At 40.1% G+C, this 22,258-nt stretch overlaps 2 protein-coding genes across 5 annotated transcripts; one reads left to right on the top strand and one right to left on the bottom strand.

Moving 5' to 3' along the window:
* The first annotated feature begins 4,119 nt into the window (after positions 1 to 4,119).
* LOC116319272 (GRAM domain-containing protein 2B-like) lies at positions 4,120 to 13,547 on the top strand. Of its 4 annotated transcripts, none has more exons than XM_039602320.1 (13): positions 4,120 to 4,317; positions 4,934 to 5,121; positions 5,271 to 5,316; positions 5,912 to 5,981; positions 6,246 to 6,349; positions 6,683 to 6,769; positions 8,199 to 8,270; positions 8,367 to 8,429; positions 8,527 to 8,617; positions 8,764 to 8,820; positions 8,923 to 9,004; positions 10,627 to 10,737; positions 11,451 to 13,547. In XM_039602320.1, exons 1-13 carry the CDS (start codon positions 4,234 to 4,236, stop codon positions 11,464 to 11,466), a joined length of 1,071 nt encoding a protein of 356 aa, XP_039458254.1. In that variant the 5' UTR covers positions 4,120 to 4,233; the 3' UTR covers positions 11,467 to 13,547. The 4 variants fall into 4 exon arrangements, with proteins under 4 accessions (XP_039458254.1, XP_039458255.1, XP_039458256.1 ...); XM_039602321.1 differs by having other exon boundaries at positions 4,978 to 5,121; XM_039602322.1 differs by lacking the exon at positions 4,120 to 4,317 and adding an exon at positions 4,331 to 4,634.
* LOC116319264 (alpha/beta hydrolase domain-containing protein 17A-like) lies at positions 13,496 to 21,868 on the bottom strand. The gene is made up of 6 exons (XM_039602319.1): positions 21,692 to 21,868; positions 20,882 to 20,967; positions 19,664 to 20,139; positions 19,314 to 19,508; positions 18,035 to 18,214; positions 13,496 to 17,184 (listed from the first exon to the last, which is right to left on the bottom strand). The coding sequence occupies exons 3-6, from the start codon at positions 20,134 to 20,136 to the stop codon at positions 16,959 to 16,961; spliced, it is 1,074 nt and encodes a 357-aa protein (XP_039458253.1). The 5' UTR covers positions 20,137 to 20,139; positions 20,882 to 20,967; positions 21,692 to 21,868; the 3' UTR covers positions 13,496 to 16,958.
* Between the last annotated feature and the right edge of the window lie 390 nt (positions 21,869 to 22,258).

Here is a 22,258-nt window from a genome sequence, read left to right on the forward strand (position 1 = left end):
TTTTATAGCAGTTATCACTAAGGAAAATCTGATCATCAAAAAAACAAACTGGCTGCTCAGTGGAGAAGGAAGGAAAAGAAAACTAAACAAAGCTCCTTAACCTGAGTTGATTTTATACTTCATCACAGAAACAGTCTGCTACAGCAAGAACTTCTTAACTGCTTCCATAATACGCAGTATTACTCTGCATGTACATGCAGTACATAAGTGTGTGAAATAAATACTAAAGTGTGTTGCATAGTAATAGAAAAAGCAACTGTATAAACTTTCTTTTCATTTTTGAACTCGTATATAAAAACAATGAGATTTCCTAAGATCCTCTGTCAGAGCAGACACTTTTGTTTCAGTTCTCAGAGGTTGTGGCTCTGTTTCATTACAGCGTCTCAGTAAGAAAACATTCCTTTATTATTTACACCTGTGCTTTTCCCCTCTTGCATATCAAAATATGCCGCGATGCAGAAGAGCACAGTTGTTTTGACAATCTAATATTTCATTAATTTGCAAGGTGGTCTGCAGATGGCACAGGGGTGCAGAGGTTAGTGCCATTTCCCAACAGCAGCTGAAGCCTCCTGCTTGGCTCCTCTCTGTGTGAGTTTTCTTTGTGTCTGCACCACTTTTGTCCCATATTCCAGAAACATGCTGCTTTAATTTGGTATTTTAAATTGGCTTTAGGTGTGTGTGGTATTAGCCATGTGAGATGGACTTAAAAATACTAAAAAATGGTAAAACTGATTCAACTTGTTCACTCAAGTCAAAGTGAAGAAGTAGTGAAAGTATACCAAAAAAAAGTTGATCTTTGTTTATTTGCCAAGCCATCTGAACCTCATGTCATATTAATATTAATGTCGACTTAGATCCAATTCTAATGAATGTACCCAGCTTGAACATCTGTTGCGTAGAACACAAGCAGAGAAACTTAATAAAGGAACTATTTTTGGTAAATGGCCTGTATTTATATAGCACTTTTATGGTCCCTAAGGACCCCAAAGCGCTTTACATATCCAGTCATCCACCCATTCACACACTGGTGATGGCAAGCTACGTTGTAGCCACAGCCACCCTGGGGTGCACTGACAGAGGCGAGGCTGCCGGACACTGGCACCACCAGGCCCTCTGACCACCACCAGTAGGCAACGGGTGAAGTGTCTTGCCCAAGGACACAATGACCAAGACTGTCCAAGCCGGGACTCGAACCGGTAACCTTCCGATTACAAGGTGAACTCCCAACTCTTGAGCCACGATCGCCCAATTTTTGTAATAGCAATTTTTGCTATTGCCTGCATTGTAGATGAGTGAGCTTCCCTCCAAACCTATAATAGAAAAATGAATAGACCCAGAGGTTAAAGTGGGGTTTGGCAGGTGGAGAAAAACAGTCAGAAAAAGCTACAGTAATTTCCAACGTGAGCACAAGTAGATTTTTTTTAATGCTATTTTATTATTGATAGTATAAAGTATAAACTATACAGTATAAATGAGTAATATAAGTATAAAGCTAGTATACAGGTACAATTCAATGAGTGAATCTAAATGTAACCTAACTCTGACCATGAACACCACAGACACTCTGCACAAGTCTAACACAATGCATAACTGTAAACTTTGCCACAATACCTTCGCCTGTGCTAAACTGCCTGGAATTTTCATGCAGTCTTTAAAAATTAATAAGTTGTTATACTTCAATTTGGTTTGCAGGACGTTTCACCGTATAAACAACATAACTTAAGCAACAAATCTTGTGTAGCTTCGATATCTGTTAAAAAAATACTGAAATTACACATAAGCTTTAAATTTTCTGGTTTATCAAATCTAAATGAGTAGTGCTTATGTTTAAAAATAATCTGGTATCTTCCTCTTTTGTCTTTCTGATATCTTTCTCCATCTCGGAGTGATTTTGTCTCACATTCTTTTCTCCGTCTGGGAACTACAGGAGCAGTACCTTTACTTTTAACTTCACCTTTGCACACAAACAGGTCGCGTGTTTGCCCAGATTTGCTGAGCTATTAGAAAAATTACCTGCCACCTTGCTTCTTTCATATATATATATATATATATATGTATGATTTGTTCGTATTTATTTATTTATTTATTTATTGTGGAAGTAACGAACCCAGCATTTTTGATAAAATGTAGGGAGTAAAAGTACAAATTTACTATAAAAATAAAACTCAAATAAATGATAATTTCCTGAAAATTCAACTTAAATACAATATGTCTGCCTCTGGCCCCAGGACAGCTGGGATAGACTCCCCCTGCACCCTAACTTATATATGCTATTAAGAAAACGAATGGAGACGTGTAATGTCACCTGTTACAGTTGTAGAGAGGGACTTTATTTACAACGCATAAACTGACTTTTCACAAAAACATATTTGTCATCCTATTAGATAATGTGCAGTGAAACCAACTGTGCCATTGGAAGAACAGTATGCAGTAACTAATGAACTAAACACAACAATAGAAATTAAACACGCAGCAAATGAATCATGTACAACAGGAAAAAGGCACTAGCTTCAGCTTTTGCAGTCTTTAAATCACCTTCAGCAACAGCATTCATAAATCACCCACAGTCCTGTGCAGTAAATTACTAATTAAAATGTTGAGCTTTTTCTTTTAGACTCTTAAGGAGAAGTTAGCAAGCATCAGCAATTCTACTTTTTCATTACTTTGAGACCAAATGATTTGGTAACACTTTATAATCATGTCTTCCATTTAACTACCTGGTGTAACTCCCTGGTAATTATACGTACCTATATATTTAAAAGGTGGGAACACTGGAACAAGGGGGCAACAAGTCAGGTTTTTACAAGAAACAAGGAAATAATTATAGAGTAAGTAAATTTAAGTTGTGCATAACTAATTTTAAGTAGTGTCTAAATTGGGTATTTTACAGGAAAGGAGACACTAATTATACAAAGTAATATAGTAATTTTAAGTCTGTGAAGGTTCTCAGTCATCCAGGTCATCGTAGTCAAAGGAGTTTGCAAAGAAAAGCGTCTGGACTTCTTTAAGTTGCTTGAAGACGTTTCACCTCTCATCCGAGAAGCTTCTTCAGTTCTAAGGTCAAATGGCCGAGAGTCCCAGATTTAAACCCAGTGGGAGTATCCCCCCAAGGAGGGACAAAGGACCCCCTGGTGATCCTCTAATCACCCGAGCCAAGGTGTGTAGTAGTGTGTAATAGTAATTTTAAGTAATTTTGTGGAAAATCAAACAGTATTTCTTCATGTTACATTGTAATACAGTTTGCTTTTTGGGCCTTTTTGGATCATATTATGGATTTTCCTTAACTTTGCCTAAGTTGCAGGTATGTTATAGGAAAGGAGACATGACTTTTTGAAGATTATGATTGAACCATGTTTGAGAAAGAAAAACAAAAAAGTAAGACCAATAACATTTGGTCTTACACAAATCTTGGACAAGTTTTGACTCTCTGAGACCTTGGCCTTAAGGTTAAAGGTCAGGTTTTCAGAAAATCTTCTGAGTCCAATAACTGGAGAACGTGGCGGTGTAAGATTTTCAAATTGATACCATAGGCGTATCTACTAAAATCTCAAACAAGTTTGAATCTCGGTGTCCTAAAGTTCAGAAGTCCATTTTTTGGGAAAATCCTGTAAATGCAATAACACAAAAAGTAAGCATCGTAGGATTTCAAAAGTGGAAGCACTGGCGGTTGCCAGTATCTTTTTTAAGTTACTGTCAGTACAGTGATGCAATATTTACATAAAAAACATGTCATGTCACGCTATCCTCTGCTGTATGTCAGTCATTCTTTCTATGTGATATTAATCTATGGAGGCTGAAGGGTTTGCATGACAGACAACAATGTTACTGTCATATCCCAATCTCATGACGGTTGTCTCTGCATACCTTCTCATTGTGTGTGCTGGTGTGTGTGGGTCTGGTAGGTGTGTCTCTAAGTCAAAGGGTGAACGTAGACAGTGCCGCCCATAGAAAGATCTTCCTATGAGGAGCAAACTGCATCAGTGTAGATTTTCCTCCTTCCTTCACTGATTGGTTTTGTTATGCAAGGCTCCACCTCTCACAGCTAATTGGTTAACATTAAAAGGCAGCCATCAGGAGGCTGTCTTTGTCCTTTTTTTTCTCACCTGTGTTCACCTGGCCCTTGGTGATTTAGAGTCATTTCCAGGAAATACAAGAGAAGCAAAGCCCTGCACAGAGCTGGTAAACCTGGATTACAGACATAAAGTTATACACTTACATTATGTATTCGAGTGTATGACTTTGTGTGTGCGCGAGCCGGAATTGTTTATGTTCCATCATGACTCTGAAAAACAGGAAATTCTCACTGGACAGCTCTGTGTGAGTATTTATCTTTCTCTTTTTTATATGTCACATTTCCTCCTCTGTGCCTAATGTACATGTTTTATTTATTGACAGTGATATTGACTTTTTAAGCATACAGTGTAAAAACAAAAAGCCGCTCTAAATACCAGCTGTAGAGTACAGTTTTTCATTGTGCTCGGGCTCTGTGGCGGCTGCTTTTGCAAAAGTGAAACCATCCTCCGGAGAGCCAAGTCAGTTGCCCGGAGACAGCGGACTAACCACCAGTCTGAGAGGCAGACAGAAAGTCGGCACAGCTGGTGCTCAAAAGGCTGCTCAAGGACTTGGAAGACAGTGTACGAACAGCATATTATTTTCTTGTACCTTGTTAATGTTCAAGAGTGCTTTGATGGTGAACACATCTTTCTTGTACCTGTTGATGAGCTCCATTCATCTCGGTGAGAAGTCATTCTGTGACTGACGCAAACAAAATAGCTGAAGATTGTAACATTTTCCCCATCAGCATGCAGGAGCTGGCATCCATCCACCAGGGAGAAATGCATTAATTTCTATTTTGCTGTGATTTCATTACCTTTTTGGTGTTCTATATTGATTTCATCTTTATGTGTGTGTGTGTCTGTGGGTGATATAAAAGCTGGATCATCAGTCTGACATTTATATCCCGGTCTCTTGGGACAGTACCGTGGAAGGAGGTGAAATTTTTGGCACGAGAAGAAGCAGTGTTAGATCTAGTAAAAAGAAAAATAAACAGAGCACGAGTCTGGACGCAGTACAACTGGAGGGCCAACTAAATCAGAGCCTTGACTCCAACATGGCCCTGAGGTAGACTCTTTCTTTATCACTACACAGGGTTGGGGGGCATTTACTAAGTATTGGATGGTTTAAAATGTTAAAGCTGCACAGACTGTGACAAATCTCCCTGAAAACCTCCTTATCTCATTTGTGTTACTCTTGTGCCTTTGTGTCATCAGAGAGCAGACCATAGCAGAGGAGAATCTTCAGCGATCAGATGATCAGGTAAGCCTGCTTCACTTCACCCTGCTCCTTCTTGTTCCCTTTTATTCACAGCACAGGAACTGAACCAGCCATGAATCGTGTTTTCACAGTGGCAATGCATTATGTTTCAACATGAAAGCAATGTAACAAAGTGAATCCAAGAAACCTACCTCAATATGAAGCTCTACTTGGATTTAAGGGGCTTTGTGGTTACCTTTAGGTTGTTATTTATCTTCTTGCTTCCTAGCTGGGTTTCAAGCTAGTTTCTCGTAGCATTTTCGGACATCCCAGGTGGGAAAACTTTACAATGTAACATCAGATACACACAGTTATCAACTACATGAATGAGGAAGTAGACAATTTAGAGCCACGAGTGATCTAAACTGGAGTTCAAAGCAGGCTGATTATTTGACATTTACCAGGTATCCAGAGACTAAGCAAATTCTAACTGCTGGAGGGTTTAAATAAGTAAAAGTGTTGATGACAAGGTTGGCAGCTCAAAAGTTAGTATACTGATGCTGAGTGCAGGTCTCAAGTCAGTTAACAAACCTGATTCTTCTTCTTTGTATCTGAAACAAGTCTGAATGGAAAACCTTTGTTTCTTTATTCCCTGCAGTACTTCAAGCACAATAAAAGCTTCCACAAGCTGTTTCCAGAGATTCCTGTGTGGGACAGCCTGGCACACGGTGAGCTGAGGTCCAGAGGTTGTAACTCATTTGTGAATATCGATTATGGAAATGGCATCGCAGAGTGTCCTTATTCCACTTTGTCCCCGATGTCTTTGCTGCCAGATGAAGTGCCGCTTAATGCTTTGTTTTCCAAGCGGTCTGGGGTGACTGCACGGCCGAAACACTTCAGTAAATGTTTCAGCAGCTATGGCTCTGCTGTTGTGCGGGTGTCAACTTAGAAACAATGACCTAATGCCTTCACACTGTGTGTATCTGTTGCAGCTTTCACGTGTTCCCTGCAGAAGGAAGTGCTGTATCACGGAAAACTCTTTGTTTCTCAGAACCATGTGTGTTTCTACTCATCTGTGCTGCTCAAAGACACCAAGGTAACCCAAACTTACGCCACACACTGAAATGTGATGACATGAGCTGTAGTACTTGGACTTTCCCAGCTGCAAAATTAAAATCAAGGGAGATCATTTGGATTTTCTAGATAAAGATATAGAGGATCAATCAGCATTACTAGTCCGAATCCTGGTATTTCACTTGGATTTTTAGCATTTATCATACAGGGACCTGAAGAGAGAATGAAACAGCAACTTGCTCTGTGGTTTGTTTCTGTTTGTTTCACTTTGTGAATGTTTGGCATGTCATTCTACTGTAATGAGCTCTGTAAGTTTATAAAGAAAACCACACTTATTACCATTCATACACTGCAGGTGGTGATTCCTGTTTCCAGCATAAAGGATGTGAAGAAACATGGCTCAGCCCTGTCTATCCTTTCTATACAAACTGCTGAAGAGAAGGTCAGCACACACCTTTAAAAATACATTAAATTTTTTTCTTTCTTTTTTTTTAAAGCACAGAGCGTAAACTTGGTTAAAGCGGTTGAATCTTTGCATTACAGATGTAAAGTGTAGTTCTGCGGTTAAGTATTTAGATCAAAAGCTTACAGAAACTTAAGTTGCTCTCTAATAAGCTGGCTGCTATGGTGCTCAGTATCACGGCGAACCCTCTCAGGGTTTCTGGCCTCAATGACGAAGTTTACATCTAAAGGGAATTATAGTTGTGAAACCAGAAATCTTTCTTTATTGTTGAACTTCTTACCTCCATCCACCCGTTTTCTTCCGCTTATCCTTATCAGGGTTGCGGGGGGTGCAGGAGCTAATCCCAGCTACCACAGGGCGAGAGGCAGGTGCACCTTGAGTTGAGCAGGTCGCCAGTTTATCCCAGGGCCTCAAAAAAACTGAAAACATCATTTTTAACTGGATACTTTTCAGTTCAGCTGAGTTGATTCATGTAAGCATGGATGATCAGGAGCTTCTTGTTACCTCCACCATAGAGGTCATGGTTGTGGTAGCATTTTGCATGCGTGCATGTCATTCTGTCTGTAAACACGATAGCTCCAAAAATTCTGAATTAAATCTGATCAAACTGTAGAGTGAGGTCATGTTAACAGTCATTTAAAATTTGGCTTACATCCACCAAGGACATAATTTTATTATGACTTTCTTACATACATTAGAATAACAGGTTATAACCGTTTAAATACAAAACTTTTTTCACTTTATATTTGTTAATTAATGGGTAAATACTAAACAATAAAACAAATATTACACATGTAGTATTTCCAAATTTAAAAAAAATGAAAATAATGAAAATAAGTTGCAACAGGTCAATTAACAAAAGTCTGCACTTTTTTTTCTGCACTACAAATTTCTTAAAGTATGTTTAAAAAGAACAAAGAAAACAAGATGAATGTACAGAAAATACTATATTATTCCCTTAAAAGTAAATGCTGCTCAGTGAGTGAGCTGCCTTGGTGGACATTTGTTTTCTCAGACTGCTTGTTGTGTAGTTTTTACCTTTTATTATGATTATTATGTGTTGTTTAATATGTGTTTTACTTTGTCGACTGTGTACACGCAATTTTCATTTAGAAACCGGCAGCAGAATGTAGCATCGACTATAAATAATCTGGTAGCATTCATTTATTTACAAATGAACAGATCTCCAAAAATAAGTGTTCATTCTTGACTTGACACAAATGTATCACTTGGTTTAGCAGCTGGTAAAAAGAAATGATGGACACTGTGTTAACTGTGATCGGGTCTCCTGCATTGAGCCTGACAGCTTGTCGAGCTGACATTGCAGACTAACTTTCTGGGCAAACACGGAGTTTATGAAGTTCCAGATTTAAGCCTTTCCTCTGCTTGTTTGTTTTTTCTCTCTCAGTACTCGTTTGTGTCTTTGAGGAACCGTGAGAAGTGTTACAAACTCCTCCAAAGTGTGTGCTCACATGTGCAGGTACTGCTGCTGCTCCCCGGACACACAGGCATCATTTCTCAGACTAACACGAGCTGTTGTTTTTTTCTGAACTTGTTTTTCATTTGTTTCGAACAGGCGGAGGCTGTAAACAGCAGCCCTCATCTGTCCGTTGCAGAGAACGAAGCTGATCACAATCCTGTAGGTTTGACGCTCAGCAGCTGCAGGAATCTTGTAGCGACTATCTCACCGTACTGCGTAGTGATAAATTATCTTATGGCATCTCTGTCTTTGTCAGCAATTCTCCAGTTTTTCCAGTTTGGACGACCGTGTAGATTTTCTGAGCAGTGACTCTCTTGATACCAACTTTCTTCAGACGTCCAGTGAAGGTAGAGGAAAGACACTAAAGAGCAGGGATGGGTGATCATCACTGCTTAATGATTTTGACTTTAGCTGTTAAAGTCCACTTTTCTATTTGAAATAATTACATTAAGGGGTTTAATTGCTGAGCTTACTTGTCTTAATGTCTTTTCAGGCCCCAGCACAACCAACTCCACTCGTCAAAACAGCATAATAGATGAAGAAGACAGCGGTGTGTATTCAAATACAAACACACACATGTTGCGGCCATACAGGGTCGCGTGATTATAGGACAAGTATTAATTTTTTTTATTATCTTTTTGGTCTCTGTCAGCTGGACTGTGGATTTGGAGGTTCATTACACGACTGCCAGAAATTAAGACTCTCGGTGTTGTCTTCCACATCTACATGGTGCTGTGAGTATAGTTTTCAGATTCATAGATAAATACTGCTTGAAATCTGTAGTGAGCAGTTTCTTTGTAGAAGGAAGAAAAAGTGATGTAGTGATGATGTTAGAGTCATCTGAACAGTGACGATGTGGAAGGAGATTAGAAATTTAAACACGGCGCCTTCACACAGTTTCTGTGTTGTAGACCAACTATGTGGTCGAATGCAGGACTCAGGGAAACAGGAATAAATTCAAAAATCAGCTTCATTGCTGGTAACACACAAGAGTGCAAAAAGATCTTTAGGGACAACACGGGGCAAGGAAACACAACCACCAGGGACTCCGACCAGAGTTATTATAGTTTCACATTTTCTAATTAGCTTTTATTTTTATTTATTTTTGACTTTTTTGTTTTTATTTCAGTTTAGTTTCCAGCGCAGATTTTCACCTTTCAGTTATTTTTTTTAATTCTTTTTAACTGTTTACCTTTAGTATAGTTTTTATCCATTTCAGTCTCAGTTTTAGTCTCTTTATCTTGTATGAGTGACGTGTCAGAGGCGAGATTTAGGAAAATCAATGCAGGTGTTACAATAAAGACACAGAGCTTTTTAAAAGCAATTCCCTCACAGTCTTATCTCAATAAACGCATCAATCAACGTCTCATCAGGAAAGCCGTATTAAAGTTTTTACCAAACTAACAAATAATAAAACTCAGGATATTTCCTCTATATTTCATTAACTATAATAATGAAAGGAACGGAAACAGGTGGGAGGACAGCTGAAACTAATCAAGAAAACAAAACAAAGGAAGTCAAACGTGAAACATGACACAAAGAAATAAGATAAGCGAAATACAACAGGAAACAAGAGACACAACTGTTCGGGGAGATCAGATTAAAGTGAAACAAAAAGACAAACATACAGACAAGACTGAAGGAACAGGATGGGAACACAAAAAAGGAACTAATTAGTCTGAGGTCATCTAGGTCAACTAGGAACTAAAGGGAAAAGATTTCTTGATCATTAATATGAAAATTATCATGACCACTGATCAGAAACCACTTGCCAAGGTCTTTGATCAGGGGTTCAGGTTGGGAAACCTGCAGTCAGCGGAGACTGAAGACGTCACTTGGAAAACGCTACGTCCACATGAACAGAATTCTGGGGGATAAAAGCAGGAAACTGTAAATAATCAAACATGAATCACTTATCAAAATCAAAAGAAATCACATAAGACGCACATAAAAGCGCAAAACCCAGGGTCCATGACAACATGATTCTAGTCACAGCTGTGAATTTCACTGAAACTGACTGTGCATCTTAAAACACTGAAGGAAAAAAGGACCACGATCTTTTGCTTTATGTAGAATTTTTCAGCAGACCAAAATCCATGTTTTTGAGGTATAAAACTGCAAAAGCACTCACACATCTACTGGATCTTGGCATGCTGATTTACTGGAATGGCTGAAAACTCTCCAGGAAAGACAAATATCTAAACTTTGGTTGTGGAAATGTTATCAAGGCTGCACACAGATCCAAGTCTCTGATATCCTGCTGTTAGTCCTGTACAACATGTACTCATCTTAGACTCTCAGGCTGTAGCTCTTCCTGCACAACACACATTCAAGACTTTACTGTGGGTGTTTGTAGGCTGGTGTTGCTCCTGTTGGTGTCCGGATACATCGGGCTAAGGATTTTAGCGCTGCAGGAGCAGCTGAACTCTTTGGGAGCTTTGACTGACTGGTCTTCACATCACAGAGAGTGAGTAGACACATGCACACACACGCAAAGGGGAAGCCACAAAACGAAATCTGTTGAGGAATGGGGAAAAAAAAAGTGAGATGTCTCAAACCGGTTTTGGAGACTTTTACTGGGAGATCAGATCAGACACGAGCAGAGCAGTTTTACTGGTTCTTAACAATAACACAAGGAAAAGAATAGACTTCCAAGGAGAATCACACCCACTCTGGATTACGCATTTTAAACTGTAGGCAGTGAAATGATGCTTTGCAACAGGCTGGAAAATACGCCTGAATCTCAGTGTAGTTAAATCATTTTAGTTATGGGAATGGATGTAATAAGTTACATGGGCAAAATACTCAAACTGTATTGATGCTGTTTTACCTGTTTTAAGATTTTAGATTTTTTTTTTTTGCTCTGATGTTGTGAGGCTGTGTTTAGATGTAGATTTGTGCATGGAAAACATGTCATTACGCCGTACGAGGCATAATTAGATGCTGAGCTACCTCGCATTTTAAGTTCAAATTATCTCCACTTTAACCGGCTTGCATCTATAATTAGAGTCAACCTGAAGCAGTTAAAGACTTTGTTTTTACATTTTCAGTATTTTTTATTATACACCATTTCAAACACATGGGAGTTTCATTTGCATTTTCATATAGTAAGATTGCCACTTTACTTTATTAAAAGATTAGTACATGTCTCATGCTTGCTCCTTGTTTTATTTTAACCAGGTACCAGGAAACATAGCTGTTGGCTGAGATCTTTGACTGCTATGATCCTTTTTGTACATACTGTGCCACCGTTCTGCTGTTGTTTGTCCAAAGAAATGTTCAGTATTGCACACAAACTAAACTCCCCTCAGTAGACATGGAGCTCCTGTGGTAGCACGATGTTCTACAGAGGGCGGAGGTCAGCGCGAAGATGCTGTTGGTGTGTCTGAATCGAGGCCACATGTGGTGAACTACGTGGATGACTGATGGAGGACAATATTTTCTGTTAGGACCACATTGATTCTCTGCTGACTGATCAGAAAGTGAGGGGAGGCTCTCCTGCATGGAGCCATATGGAGGCAGTCTGCTGAAGCCATGTTTATTTGCTGGCTGATAAAGGGCTGAGCTCAGCTAGCTGTAGTTGGCTGTCCTTTTTCGTTTTTTTTTTTTTTTTTTCTGGAATCAACACAATCTGCAACATTGACAACAAACTGAAGATGAAGAAGAGTATAAATGAAGCAATTTGTTACGTGATTTAAATTGATGTTAAAGAATTAATTTAGGGCCTCATACTGCGCTCATGAACTGCTGGAATCCGTAGGCATGCTTTAGAAGAAGGCTGGTAATGACAACAATTAGCCAGCAGAGGGCAGTCGCTTCCATTAAACGCAGACGTAAGATGGCGAGATTTGTTTCAGTTGCACTCACTGCACTTTCACACCGACTTGAGGCTCTGATATTTAAACACAGTCAGTGAGTGGTTCATTAGTCCCATCATTAAATTTTGCTGAACTTATTTCATGCAGGACTTGTGCACATTTTAGCCAGTGTTTTCCTTGACTGCTCCATGACTCATGCCCAACCCTTCATAAATTGTATGTAGTAGACAGTACTGTGCAAAAGTCTCCAACCACCTTTTGTTTCTTTCTATTTTGGTAGGAAAATGAAAAGTTTATGCAATTTATTTAAATTTGCAAATATAAATGGAAAGGCAACAACAGAATTCTAACAAGGGTTAGAATTCAATAAAATCGATATTTGTTATGATCAGCTTTATTCTTCAACACAGCCTGAACTCTCTTAGGCAGCTTTCTTGTAATTAATTTAAGTAGTCTTCAGGAATAGTTCTCCAGGCTTCTTGAAGGACATTCAAAGCTCTTCTCTGGATATTGGCTGCCTTTTGTTTTGTTCTCTGTCAAGATGTTCCTGCAGTGCTTTAATAATGTTGAGGCCAATCAATGACTGATAGTGTTTCATTGTTTGTTTTTCTGTACAGGTTTGCTTTTCCTGCAATGGTAGTGTGTTTGGGATCATTGTCAGGCTGAAAAATGATGCTGTAGCAATCAGAAACTTTCTAAAATGCATTTTTCTACATGTGTAATTTGCCATAACTCAACCTTTTCTCCATTTCCCTTCATTAAGAACAGCTTGACAGCCATCCTTCCACTGAGACCATTTCTGATCAGGTCCTGTGTCAGTTTTTTTTTAGGCCTGACACTTGTCAGTTTCCTACAAATCTTTAAAAGCACACTGCACACCATCCAGAGATATGCTGAGATTTTTGGCTAATAGTTCTTTGAGAATCACCTTGTTGGTGCAAAAAAAAAAAAAAACCCAAAACAATTTTATGCTTTTTACTGTGTTATTGTTGGCATTTTCTTAGAGATAAGGAAATGGTAACAAATTGAAAATGGTCAGGGACAAGGGCCGGACTGAAAGCGTCCAAAGACTTTGAGAAAGCCTGGAGAATTATTTCTCAAGAAAAGGTTAAAAGAGAGTCTGGCTGCTTGGAAGCAAAATATAAAGAACTGAGGGACGGCTCGAGACTCTTGCACAGTGCCTTATATGTGTCAAACTATATTTAGCTACATAAGTTTTAGATAAATTGTAAATGCAATTTACAATTACATGCTATTTTAATTTAAAGCTCTACATGTCTTTCAAATCTTTATGTCAAAACTGTAATTTTTCAAACGCTGCCTCTCAGGTCTTGTACTCCAACCTATTAATTTATTGACTTTGGAAAAAAGCAGTGACTGTCTAAAATCAATCCTACCAATTGTATCTTTTTGTAAATAAGTGATTTTATTTTGTTGTCCATAAAAAGGTCAAGATTCAGTCCCATGAATTAATTTCATTACATCATATTCTCAGTTCAAAAAAAGCAACATAAAATTACAAATCATAATACAAAGAATAGAATAGGTAAGTACAGTAACCATATAAACAGTCCACTAATATTATCTAGCCCCACCCACCCGCCACTGCCCCACTCTAGCACAAAACTCAACAACACATCAGTTAGTATCAGCGATAAAAAAATTCAAATGTCCCATTTTTTTTTTTCATTTTTAAAAAGCGCTTCAATGTTTCAATGCCGTGAGTTCAGCTTTACCCTCCCGCAGACTACACGATAGATAATGAACCACCCCCTCATTTGCTCCGCAAAACACGACATGCATACAGTTTCATTTTTTTCCCCACTGTTACCCCCCCCCACCCCACCCGCGAACCCCCACCACATCAATAAACATTCAAGGCCAGAGGATACAATGTACATCAACTATAGTGGTGCATCAATAAAACGGTAGGTTTCCACACAGTTTCTTTGACCCCATGAGTGAGATGTGGATACAGAGGATTCCCTGATAACCCGACCTGTCAACGAAAAACTCAAAGACACTGTTTACCTTCTAGAGAGAGAGGAAATAAATAACTCTCTCAAATTCTTCCGACAGCTCAGATCCCTGGTTCGAGAAGGTAGCAGTTTTCCGTTATTCAAAAATCAGACAGAAAAAACACACACAAGATGAAACCGGGAATATTCCCCAGTTTAAAAATGATAACAGGAAGTTGAGTGGTGTTCAGTAATTCTGCTCCGCTGCTTACCAAGCCCCACTGGTACTCCCAAAATGAAGTAATCAGATCAGTGCTAGTTCAGTAAATGTTCCCTCTGACAAAACGCAGCTACTATCACTGACACCGGCGGGTCTGCTGTGCAGTAGGCACCTTCTCATGCTTTTTTTCAGGGCCTGTTAGTCCAAACAGGACTCTTGTATCTTTGATGCTGGCCTTTAGAACACACTCTATAGTAATGAAGAAGACACAGAAACTTACATTTTATACCCTTATTACACTTTGGATACTTTGTACAATAGTGCTGAACTTAAGACCTGCTTTCGTCATGCTTGATCTGATATATATAAATGTGTAAATATACTGTATGAGACAGTATGTGTGTGTGTGTGGGTGTGTGTATGTGTGTGATGATGTGCAAAGGTGTGTGTATGTGTGTGTGTGTCTGTGTGTGTGGTGGAACCTGCACCACACCAACAGTGAGAGGCTCAAATATGGCTTGTGTCACACATGAAGTGTGCTGCCACCCATAAAAGAGCTCCTGTACATTTAGGGCCACGGAGGTTAAACCAGAGCTAGTAGACATGATCTCCCTTCACAGCAACCTGATCCGAATCGCACTCCTAGCCTTTACCATTAACACGCGTGGTTCTGAAACAACCCATGGCCCATTCTAAACCAAACACATTACAATCATGACGAGAAATAAAACAACAACAAAAACACGCTACAAAAAAAAATGTGCGGAGGCTGACTAACCCTGGTGATGAGTGCTACGGTAACAAGACATCGAAATCAACTTGTGCTGTAAGACTACAAATTCTCAGTACACTTCTAATGAAGCACGGTAATTCAGAATAAAATGAACATAACATCTTATGGGTTAGGGGGAAATGAGCAGCTATTTTGTCTCCTTATTCCTTTAGAGCCTCTGAATCCAACCAGAGCATCAATCTCCACAATTCACCAGAAGAAACTACAATTATTCACAACCTTCTCAACAGCTGCACTCCAGGCTTAAAATGTACAATCTGACATCTGCTAAATGTGCATATTTGCTTCTTTTTTTGTCGTTGTTGTTGCTGGAAGTCACATGAGATGAATGACACACCTGTGTATATATATGTGAAGCGACAACCAGCAATTTCCAGCTTACAAGTAAGACTGGAAAAGCAGAGGGGAAGCCAGCCTGGCTCTAAGCAAAGGTGACAAAATCCACTCAGCAGCCACTATAAACCTTACTATATAACCCTTTGTATGTGACATGCAGTTGTTTTATGGGGTGTTACAGGCTGGACAACTTCTTTTCTGGGTGCAGTCACCTTCTGGAACAATTGTATGTTTGTCCCAAATTGCCAAACCTTTCCTTAAATCTTGCCAAACCCATGCACTCCAACTTCTTAACGTCATTAGTACCTGATGGGCAACAGATTTCTGTTAAGAGCCAATCAAATCAATGCGATGTGAGAAATACTGAGTAGACCTGCTTTTCTATAGCAGTACTGTTAATGTGCCTTCTGACAGGCTTGTTTCCATTTCAACCACTTATTAATTCCTGGTAAGAAAATTGTCAAACTATACATGGAAAAAAAAAGAAATTAAAATAATTCCCTGTGGCATGTAGCTGCAATTCTGCAGACAGTCAAACGTAACAGCCGGGAAATAACAGGGAGGCTGGCCATTCTTTGATCTTTTTGGAGACAAAATAAAAAAAGAAATGTATGAGACACCTAACAGCCATAACACTGTGACAGTACTCCAGGCTTGTCCCTTGCATTTCCACCATAACTGAACCAAAGGACAGGAGATGGACCCCCAAAACCACAAAAAAGGAGCAGGGTAGTGTTTGCTGGACAACAACTTGGTAAATGCCCTGGCAGTCAGATGGATGTTCATTAACAGTAAACAAGGAGTGGAGGAGGAAGGGTGCACGTGCTTGACCAGTGTTTGTCCACTGGAGAGAGAACTGGTCAAGCTGTGGAGGTATTCTTCATACATACAGACACAGAAAACAAAACAAAAAAACACCAATATCTGATAAATCTCCATAAGCCTCCTCCACTCTCAGATGTCCAAGTCATCAGGATGTCCTTCATTTCTATCAGCGCTCACCCACACACAAACGTGTGAACACATTATTCAGGTGTCACAGGTCCATGGAGGTAAGAATATACAAGCAACACTCACAGTGTTAGCACACACATTCACCACCAGACACTTCACCATTACATCTGGATGCCTTTTTCTTGGGACAACGCACACTGTGAACCGGGTGAAGACATTTTAAAGCTGCAAATCAAACTCTTCCCTCATTAAAAACTGCATCTGTGAGGTTGTTTCTTTATCTACTGTAGTTTTTAGTGTTTTTCAAAGAATAGAGTGTCATCTATCCTTATTAAAAATGTTCTAACCTTTAAAACAGGAAACAGAACATAGTTTGTGTTTGTGTTTAACCTGAAGGTGTGCTGCTTCAAGACACACAGATGTGACCAAAAATCACACATCCCCTTTAGACCCCCCCCCTCCCTTCACCTATATTTTTATGCAAACATGCCTATATCCACCCCCACCCCCCCCCCACACACGTATTCACAAACACACACACACACACACACACACACACACACACACACACAGTCTCATTCATACAAACACAGAGAGGCTGTGTGTTTCTCAGGCATGCTGTGCAGCCAGGTCCTGGTTAATAAAGCGTCGTAGCCTCTCCAGGTACTGACTGTAAAGCTCAATGTCGTTGTGGCCCGCCCCCTCCACCCAGAGCGGCTCCACGGCCTTGGGACAGCGCTCGAACAGAGCCAGGCCATGGGAGAAGTCGATCACCTCGTCCTCTGTACCGTGAATGATAAGCACTGGAGATGGGATCTTTGACACCTTCTCGATGCTGGAAAAATATTTAAGGAAATGCAGAGAACGGAATCAGTTTCTCTGTCCCATTGTAATGCATTTGTCTCAACACGTCTTATAGTACGCAGATTGATTTTACATCTAATCTCTGTCTTTTGAGGATCTGCATTTGAAACCGGTGGTTCTATAAGATTTTTAATTTCTTCTGTAACAAAGAACAGCATGTGGTCATTCTGAAGGTTTCACTGCAATCTATCTAAATGCTAATAATTTCAGCAACAATCGAAACATGGTTAAGCTCTGTATCATTCGATTTGGTTGTAAAACAGTACAATTTTCCAATCTTTCATTAAAAAAAAACATTTACAGAGCAATGAGCAAGTACGAGGATTTAAAATAAACATTAACAAAATAATAAATAAACCCCCAACGTGCATCTGCTTTTTCCATGAAGCAGTCCTATCAAGTCAATGACAATATCTTCAACAGACCACAGTAACATTCTCAAATTCCCCAAACACATCACACTGCTATACACCACCATTTAGAAGTAAAATGTTAATATCCTGCAAGGGACTATATATAAAAGTATCTTTGAGGCTAATCTGGGCATATTTGCATTGATATGTTCATTAACACATGCTCTGTAACTTTTAAATGAATTAAATGTAAAAATGATGTCTCAAACTATCGCTCTATTGCACCAATAAACACTGTAAAGAAGTTAGAACATACAGATGGACTTATTCTGCTTCAGAAAAGAACTGAGACGCTAGTCATGTTTCCTTTTCACTTAATTAAACTGTAATAATTCACTTAATTCTAAATGACTTCCAAGTAATCAAATCGACAGTCTTCGGGTTTGGAGTCTTGGGAAGTGAACTTACTTTGGAAAAGCATCAAAGCAATATGTTTTCTTAGTGTCGGGGAAGGCAACCCTCATGCCGGAGGTGAGAGGAGAGTGGAGGACCACAGCAGCACACTCAAACCGCGATGCCAAATCGACTGTAGGCACCGTGCCGATGCTCTGCCCGTACAGGATGATATTCTCAGGGCTGATGCCGTACCTGAGACACAAAAATTCACGTTTCACTATAAATCTTGGCAATAAGGGACACAGGCTGTCCACTAATCAGAGAGTTGGTGGTTTTATTCCCAGCTCCTCTACAAGACAAAACACTGACTACAAGTTTGTCCTGATGGCAGCACAGTCGCCATCAGGTGTGAGAATGTGTGTGAGAGTGGGTGAAGAAGAACCACATTACCTCAGGTTAACAAATGCTATACAAGTGCAAACACTGAACGCAGAAATATGTTGAGCACAGTGTACAAGTGTGAAACTTCTCACTAATTTTCAGACTTGTGCTCTAAACAGTTTTCTTCCACCCCTGAATATTAAAGAGAGAACACGTTGTGGCTAGTTGCTCTGCAACTAGCATGCAAAGTTGAAGCGTGTTTTTTTTATGCTTGCACACATAAGCTTGAGTTACAGTAGTTAATCTGTTTACTGTTTGCTGTAATTGCTAGTTACACTCACAGTTTGCACAGTTGGCAGGGTGATTAGGCCAGCTGGCAGGATGGGGAAAGAAAAGAAAATGATTCGTGTGAACAAGAAAAAAATAAATAAAAACAAAAGGGATTCATGCATGTAAAAAAGTTTGGGAGAAAACTTGAAAAGCACAAACATACGTGGCATAAGCCACAATGAAAAACACAAAAATAAAATGTTGAAATAAACCAGAATCTTGTTTTATTTGTTCAGCGTCCTCTGCGGTGCCATCTGGAAATGTTAATTTTCTACCAACATTAGGCTCATTAACCATGATGGCAGCAGATAAACAAGTGGGACAAGTAAGAGAGAAGAATATTAGATACACCACTTCATGTAGAGCACAGTATGTCATCCTACTGTTTGATTGCGAGCCACTGTTTAGCTGTGACTACACTGGCTGAACGACAGAGAGAAGCTACTGTGGTCAGCAGGGAAAAAGTTTTCATGAGCGGGCCAAATGTGTTTTTTGTCTATTTGGGTTTTGTTTTGGGGTTTTTTTTTTTCAAAAAGTTACCAGTCAGTGATGTAAGTGGCCCTTAAAAACTTAAATGGCATTTCATGCTTGCTGCCCATTAGGTTTGGACCCACCAATGACTGAATTTGGGCCTTCTTACCTTGAGCGCAGGGCGTGCCAGGCAGCATCAATGTCAGCGTACAAGTTCTTCTCAGAAGGCTTGCCAGTGCTAACGCCGTAGCCTGAGTAATCATAAGAGAAGATGTTGCAGTTGATGCGGGTCCCTAATCCGATGTAGAAACTGCTCATCTGGCCCAGGTCTACTGCATTACCGTGGGAAAACAGAACAGTGAACCTGAGGGACAAAGCAGGAAAATGGGAAAAAAGAAGGTTAGGCAGGGTTGGTGTAAAATCCCACAAACAACTGCATTCTAAATACAGACACACAAGGTTGTGATCCACTTATCCAAAAAATGCCTCAAGGTTTCCAGGTGCTGCTGTGCCTCTCACCTGGCATTGGGGGCACAGCGAATGTACATGCATCCAACCCTGTTTCCTCGGCTAGATCTGGTCAGGAATACATCTGTCACGTCCAGCTCTCTCTGTGAATACTGGAACTCTGCTCTCTCTGTGAGATGCAGCTTCCACCTGCCCTCACTCCCAACACTGCTGCCACCGCCACTGCCACTGCTGCTGCCACCACCTCCTCCTCCACCACCACCTCCAACACCACCGCCACCGCCTCCTCTGTCACCTCCGCTAGCAGTGCTGAGCCGAGAGCGCAGTCCAGGGGCTCCGAGAGAAGGGAGACCAGTCGCAGAGGTGGACCCAGATGCCGCTCCAGCCCCAGAAACTGGATCTGGGTCAGGGAGAAGAGCATAGGTGGGCTCTGGGGGGAGGAAAGCCAGTTTGGCTGCAATGCGGCTTGGGCAGGGGGGGCAGCAGAAGAGGCAGCATAGCTCTCGTATGGACAGACCGTTCATCTTCTGGTGGAAATACAGAAACAGCAGACAGAGTAATTAGGAGTCAGGAAAACAGAACAAAAACAACATGCTACAAGCGAAGCCTTTAACCACTAGTTCACAACAGGGTTTCCCAAAGTTTCTTTCTTTTTAAAAAAAAATCTTTTTTACATATTTATTACTGTTTGGCTGATTAAGCTTACAACGCTACGATGGTGCAGTTGTTAGAACTGCTGTCCTTCCTTTACATGTTCTTTCTATGTCTTTGTGGGTTCTCCAGGTAGTCCAGCCTCCTCCCACACGCCAAAGTCATGAATGGGGTTAGATTAATTAGCGATTAGCGAATGGTTGTTCTGTCTCTATGCAATAACCCTGCAAAAATTGGTAACCTGTCCAGGGTGTACCCTGCCTCTTATCTGGACTAGCTCCAGCCACCAACACCCCACCAACCTTAATTTGGATAAGCAAAAGATGGATGGTTAGATGATTTAGCTTATGAGAAGAGTAGTGTCATCACATCATTCAGAAAAGGCAAAATATTTAATCAGTGAGGCAAAGATTTAAACTGTCATCTGGTAACTACACTGAAGATGAGATGTGATGCTAAAAGAACTACAAGTTAATTTAAACAGACTGATTGGTGAAGAGTGTTTTTCAAAGTGAATAAAACATTCGGTTTTGGATGGATGGTACACACAAATTGTTTAACCACCTCTGCTAACCAGCTGCCTTGGGGAAACCCTGCTATGTCCTGTTATGGACGTACCTGGATTCAAAAATCCCAGTATCTTGAAATCTACTGGCACACAATGGTGCCAACGTCCTCTGGTCTAGTCACTGAGCCAGCTGGATCTTTTTTTTTTTAAGAAGAAAAAGAAGAAGAAGAAGAAGATGAAGAAAGAAAGAAATGGTTAAAATGGTTTTGCGTCGCGCAGCACGACAAAATTATACACGGCAATATACAGTTACAAAGGCGTGACCGCTTTATGAGTCTCAGTCTAAAACAGTCCCCGCTGCTTTGGATTACATTTAGGTCATATACAATTATAAAAGTCAATAGCATCCTGGAATCGTATGAGATCAGCTTTGTGGAAAGTATGTGACAACCCATTATTTGTCTGCTGTTGTTGACATCATTGCACACGTCCCATAATCTTAAGTAAATATGAAATATTTAACTTCAGGTGTGGACTATGGCTCCTAAACTCTCAGGGGGAGATTAAGGTTATTTAGATACCCTTGCAACGGGTGGACAAGAGTGCTTAAATACAACACCCCCTCAGCAGACAGTCACACAGAGCGATATGCTAACGGTAGCTACATGGTTAACGATAACAACCTCTGGTGTTAGCCATCGATGTTGGCTGTATAACTGCAGCAGACTGGTGGCATAGCAATGCATGCGACCGATGAGCTAGATAAGGGCCACGCTGCTGCTGCTGCTGCTGCTGCACACTAGCCGGTGCACACGTTAATATCAGCTCCGAGTCGAACAGATCATCACTTCGCGTTAGCGAGGCAAGCAGCTAGCGGCGGCTAGCTCGCTAGCAAGGTATCCTAAATGCGAGCTGCTTACCGATTCACAGTAGGCTTGGAGGCAGGAAGGTGTGCCCCTATTTGTACACAGAAGCAGCACAAGACTTCGATATTCCCTCTTTTGCCTTGACATGGATGATTTTACTCAAGTGTACTAACAGCTGTCGGTGGCTAGCTAGCTGATATTCATGGCAAACAGATTTTTTTTTTCTACTAGTCTTACGACAACCGGAAGTGACGTAAGAACGTAATCCCTTTTAAAGCTTTATTACAACGTGACAGCAATAATTTATTATCTTGAAAATAACAGTAATATTTTTTAATGGATATTGTCCGTAAGTAAATTTAAACAGTGACATTCAGTTATCATTTTATTTATCATTGTTTATTATTGCACACTGTCAATCTTTTCTACATAGTGTCAGTTATATGGGTAACAGCAGTGTAATTACAGAGGACAAACTAGGCGGCGGGTTTACAAAGTTCTTCAAAATTTTAACAAATAATAATACTAATACTAATGCTAATACTACTACTACTACTAATAATAATAATAATAGTAATAACAATAATGCAGCATATTTAATTAAATGCGTGAATCTGGGAG

This window comes from Oreochromis aureus, linkage group 18 (assembly GCF_013358895.1).
Source record: "Oreochromis aureus strain Israel breed Guangdong linkage group 18, ZZ_aureus, whole genome shotgun sequence".
Taxonomy (NCBI): domain Eukaryota; kingdom Metazoa; phylum Chordata; class Actinopteri; order Cichliformes; family Cichlidae; genus Oreochromis; species Oreochromis aureus.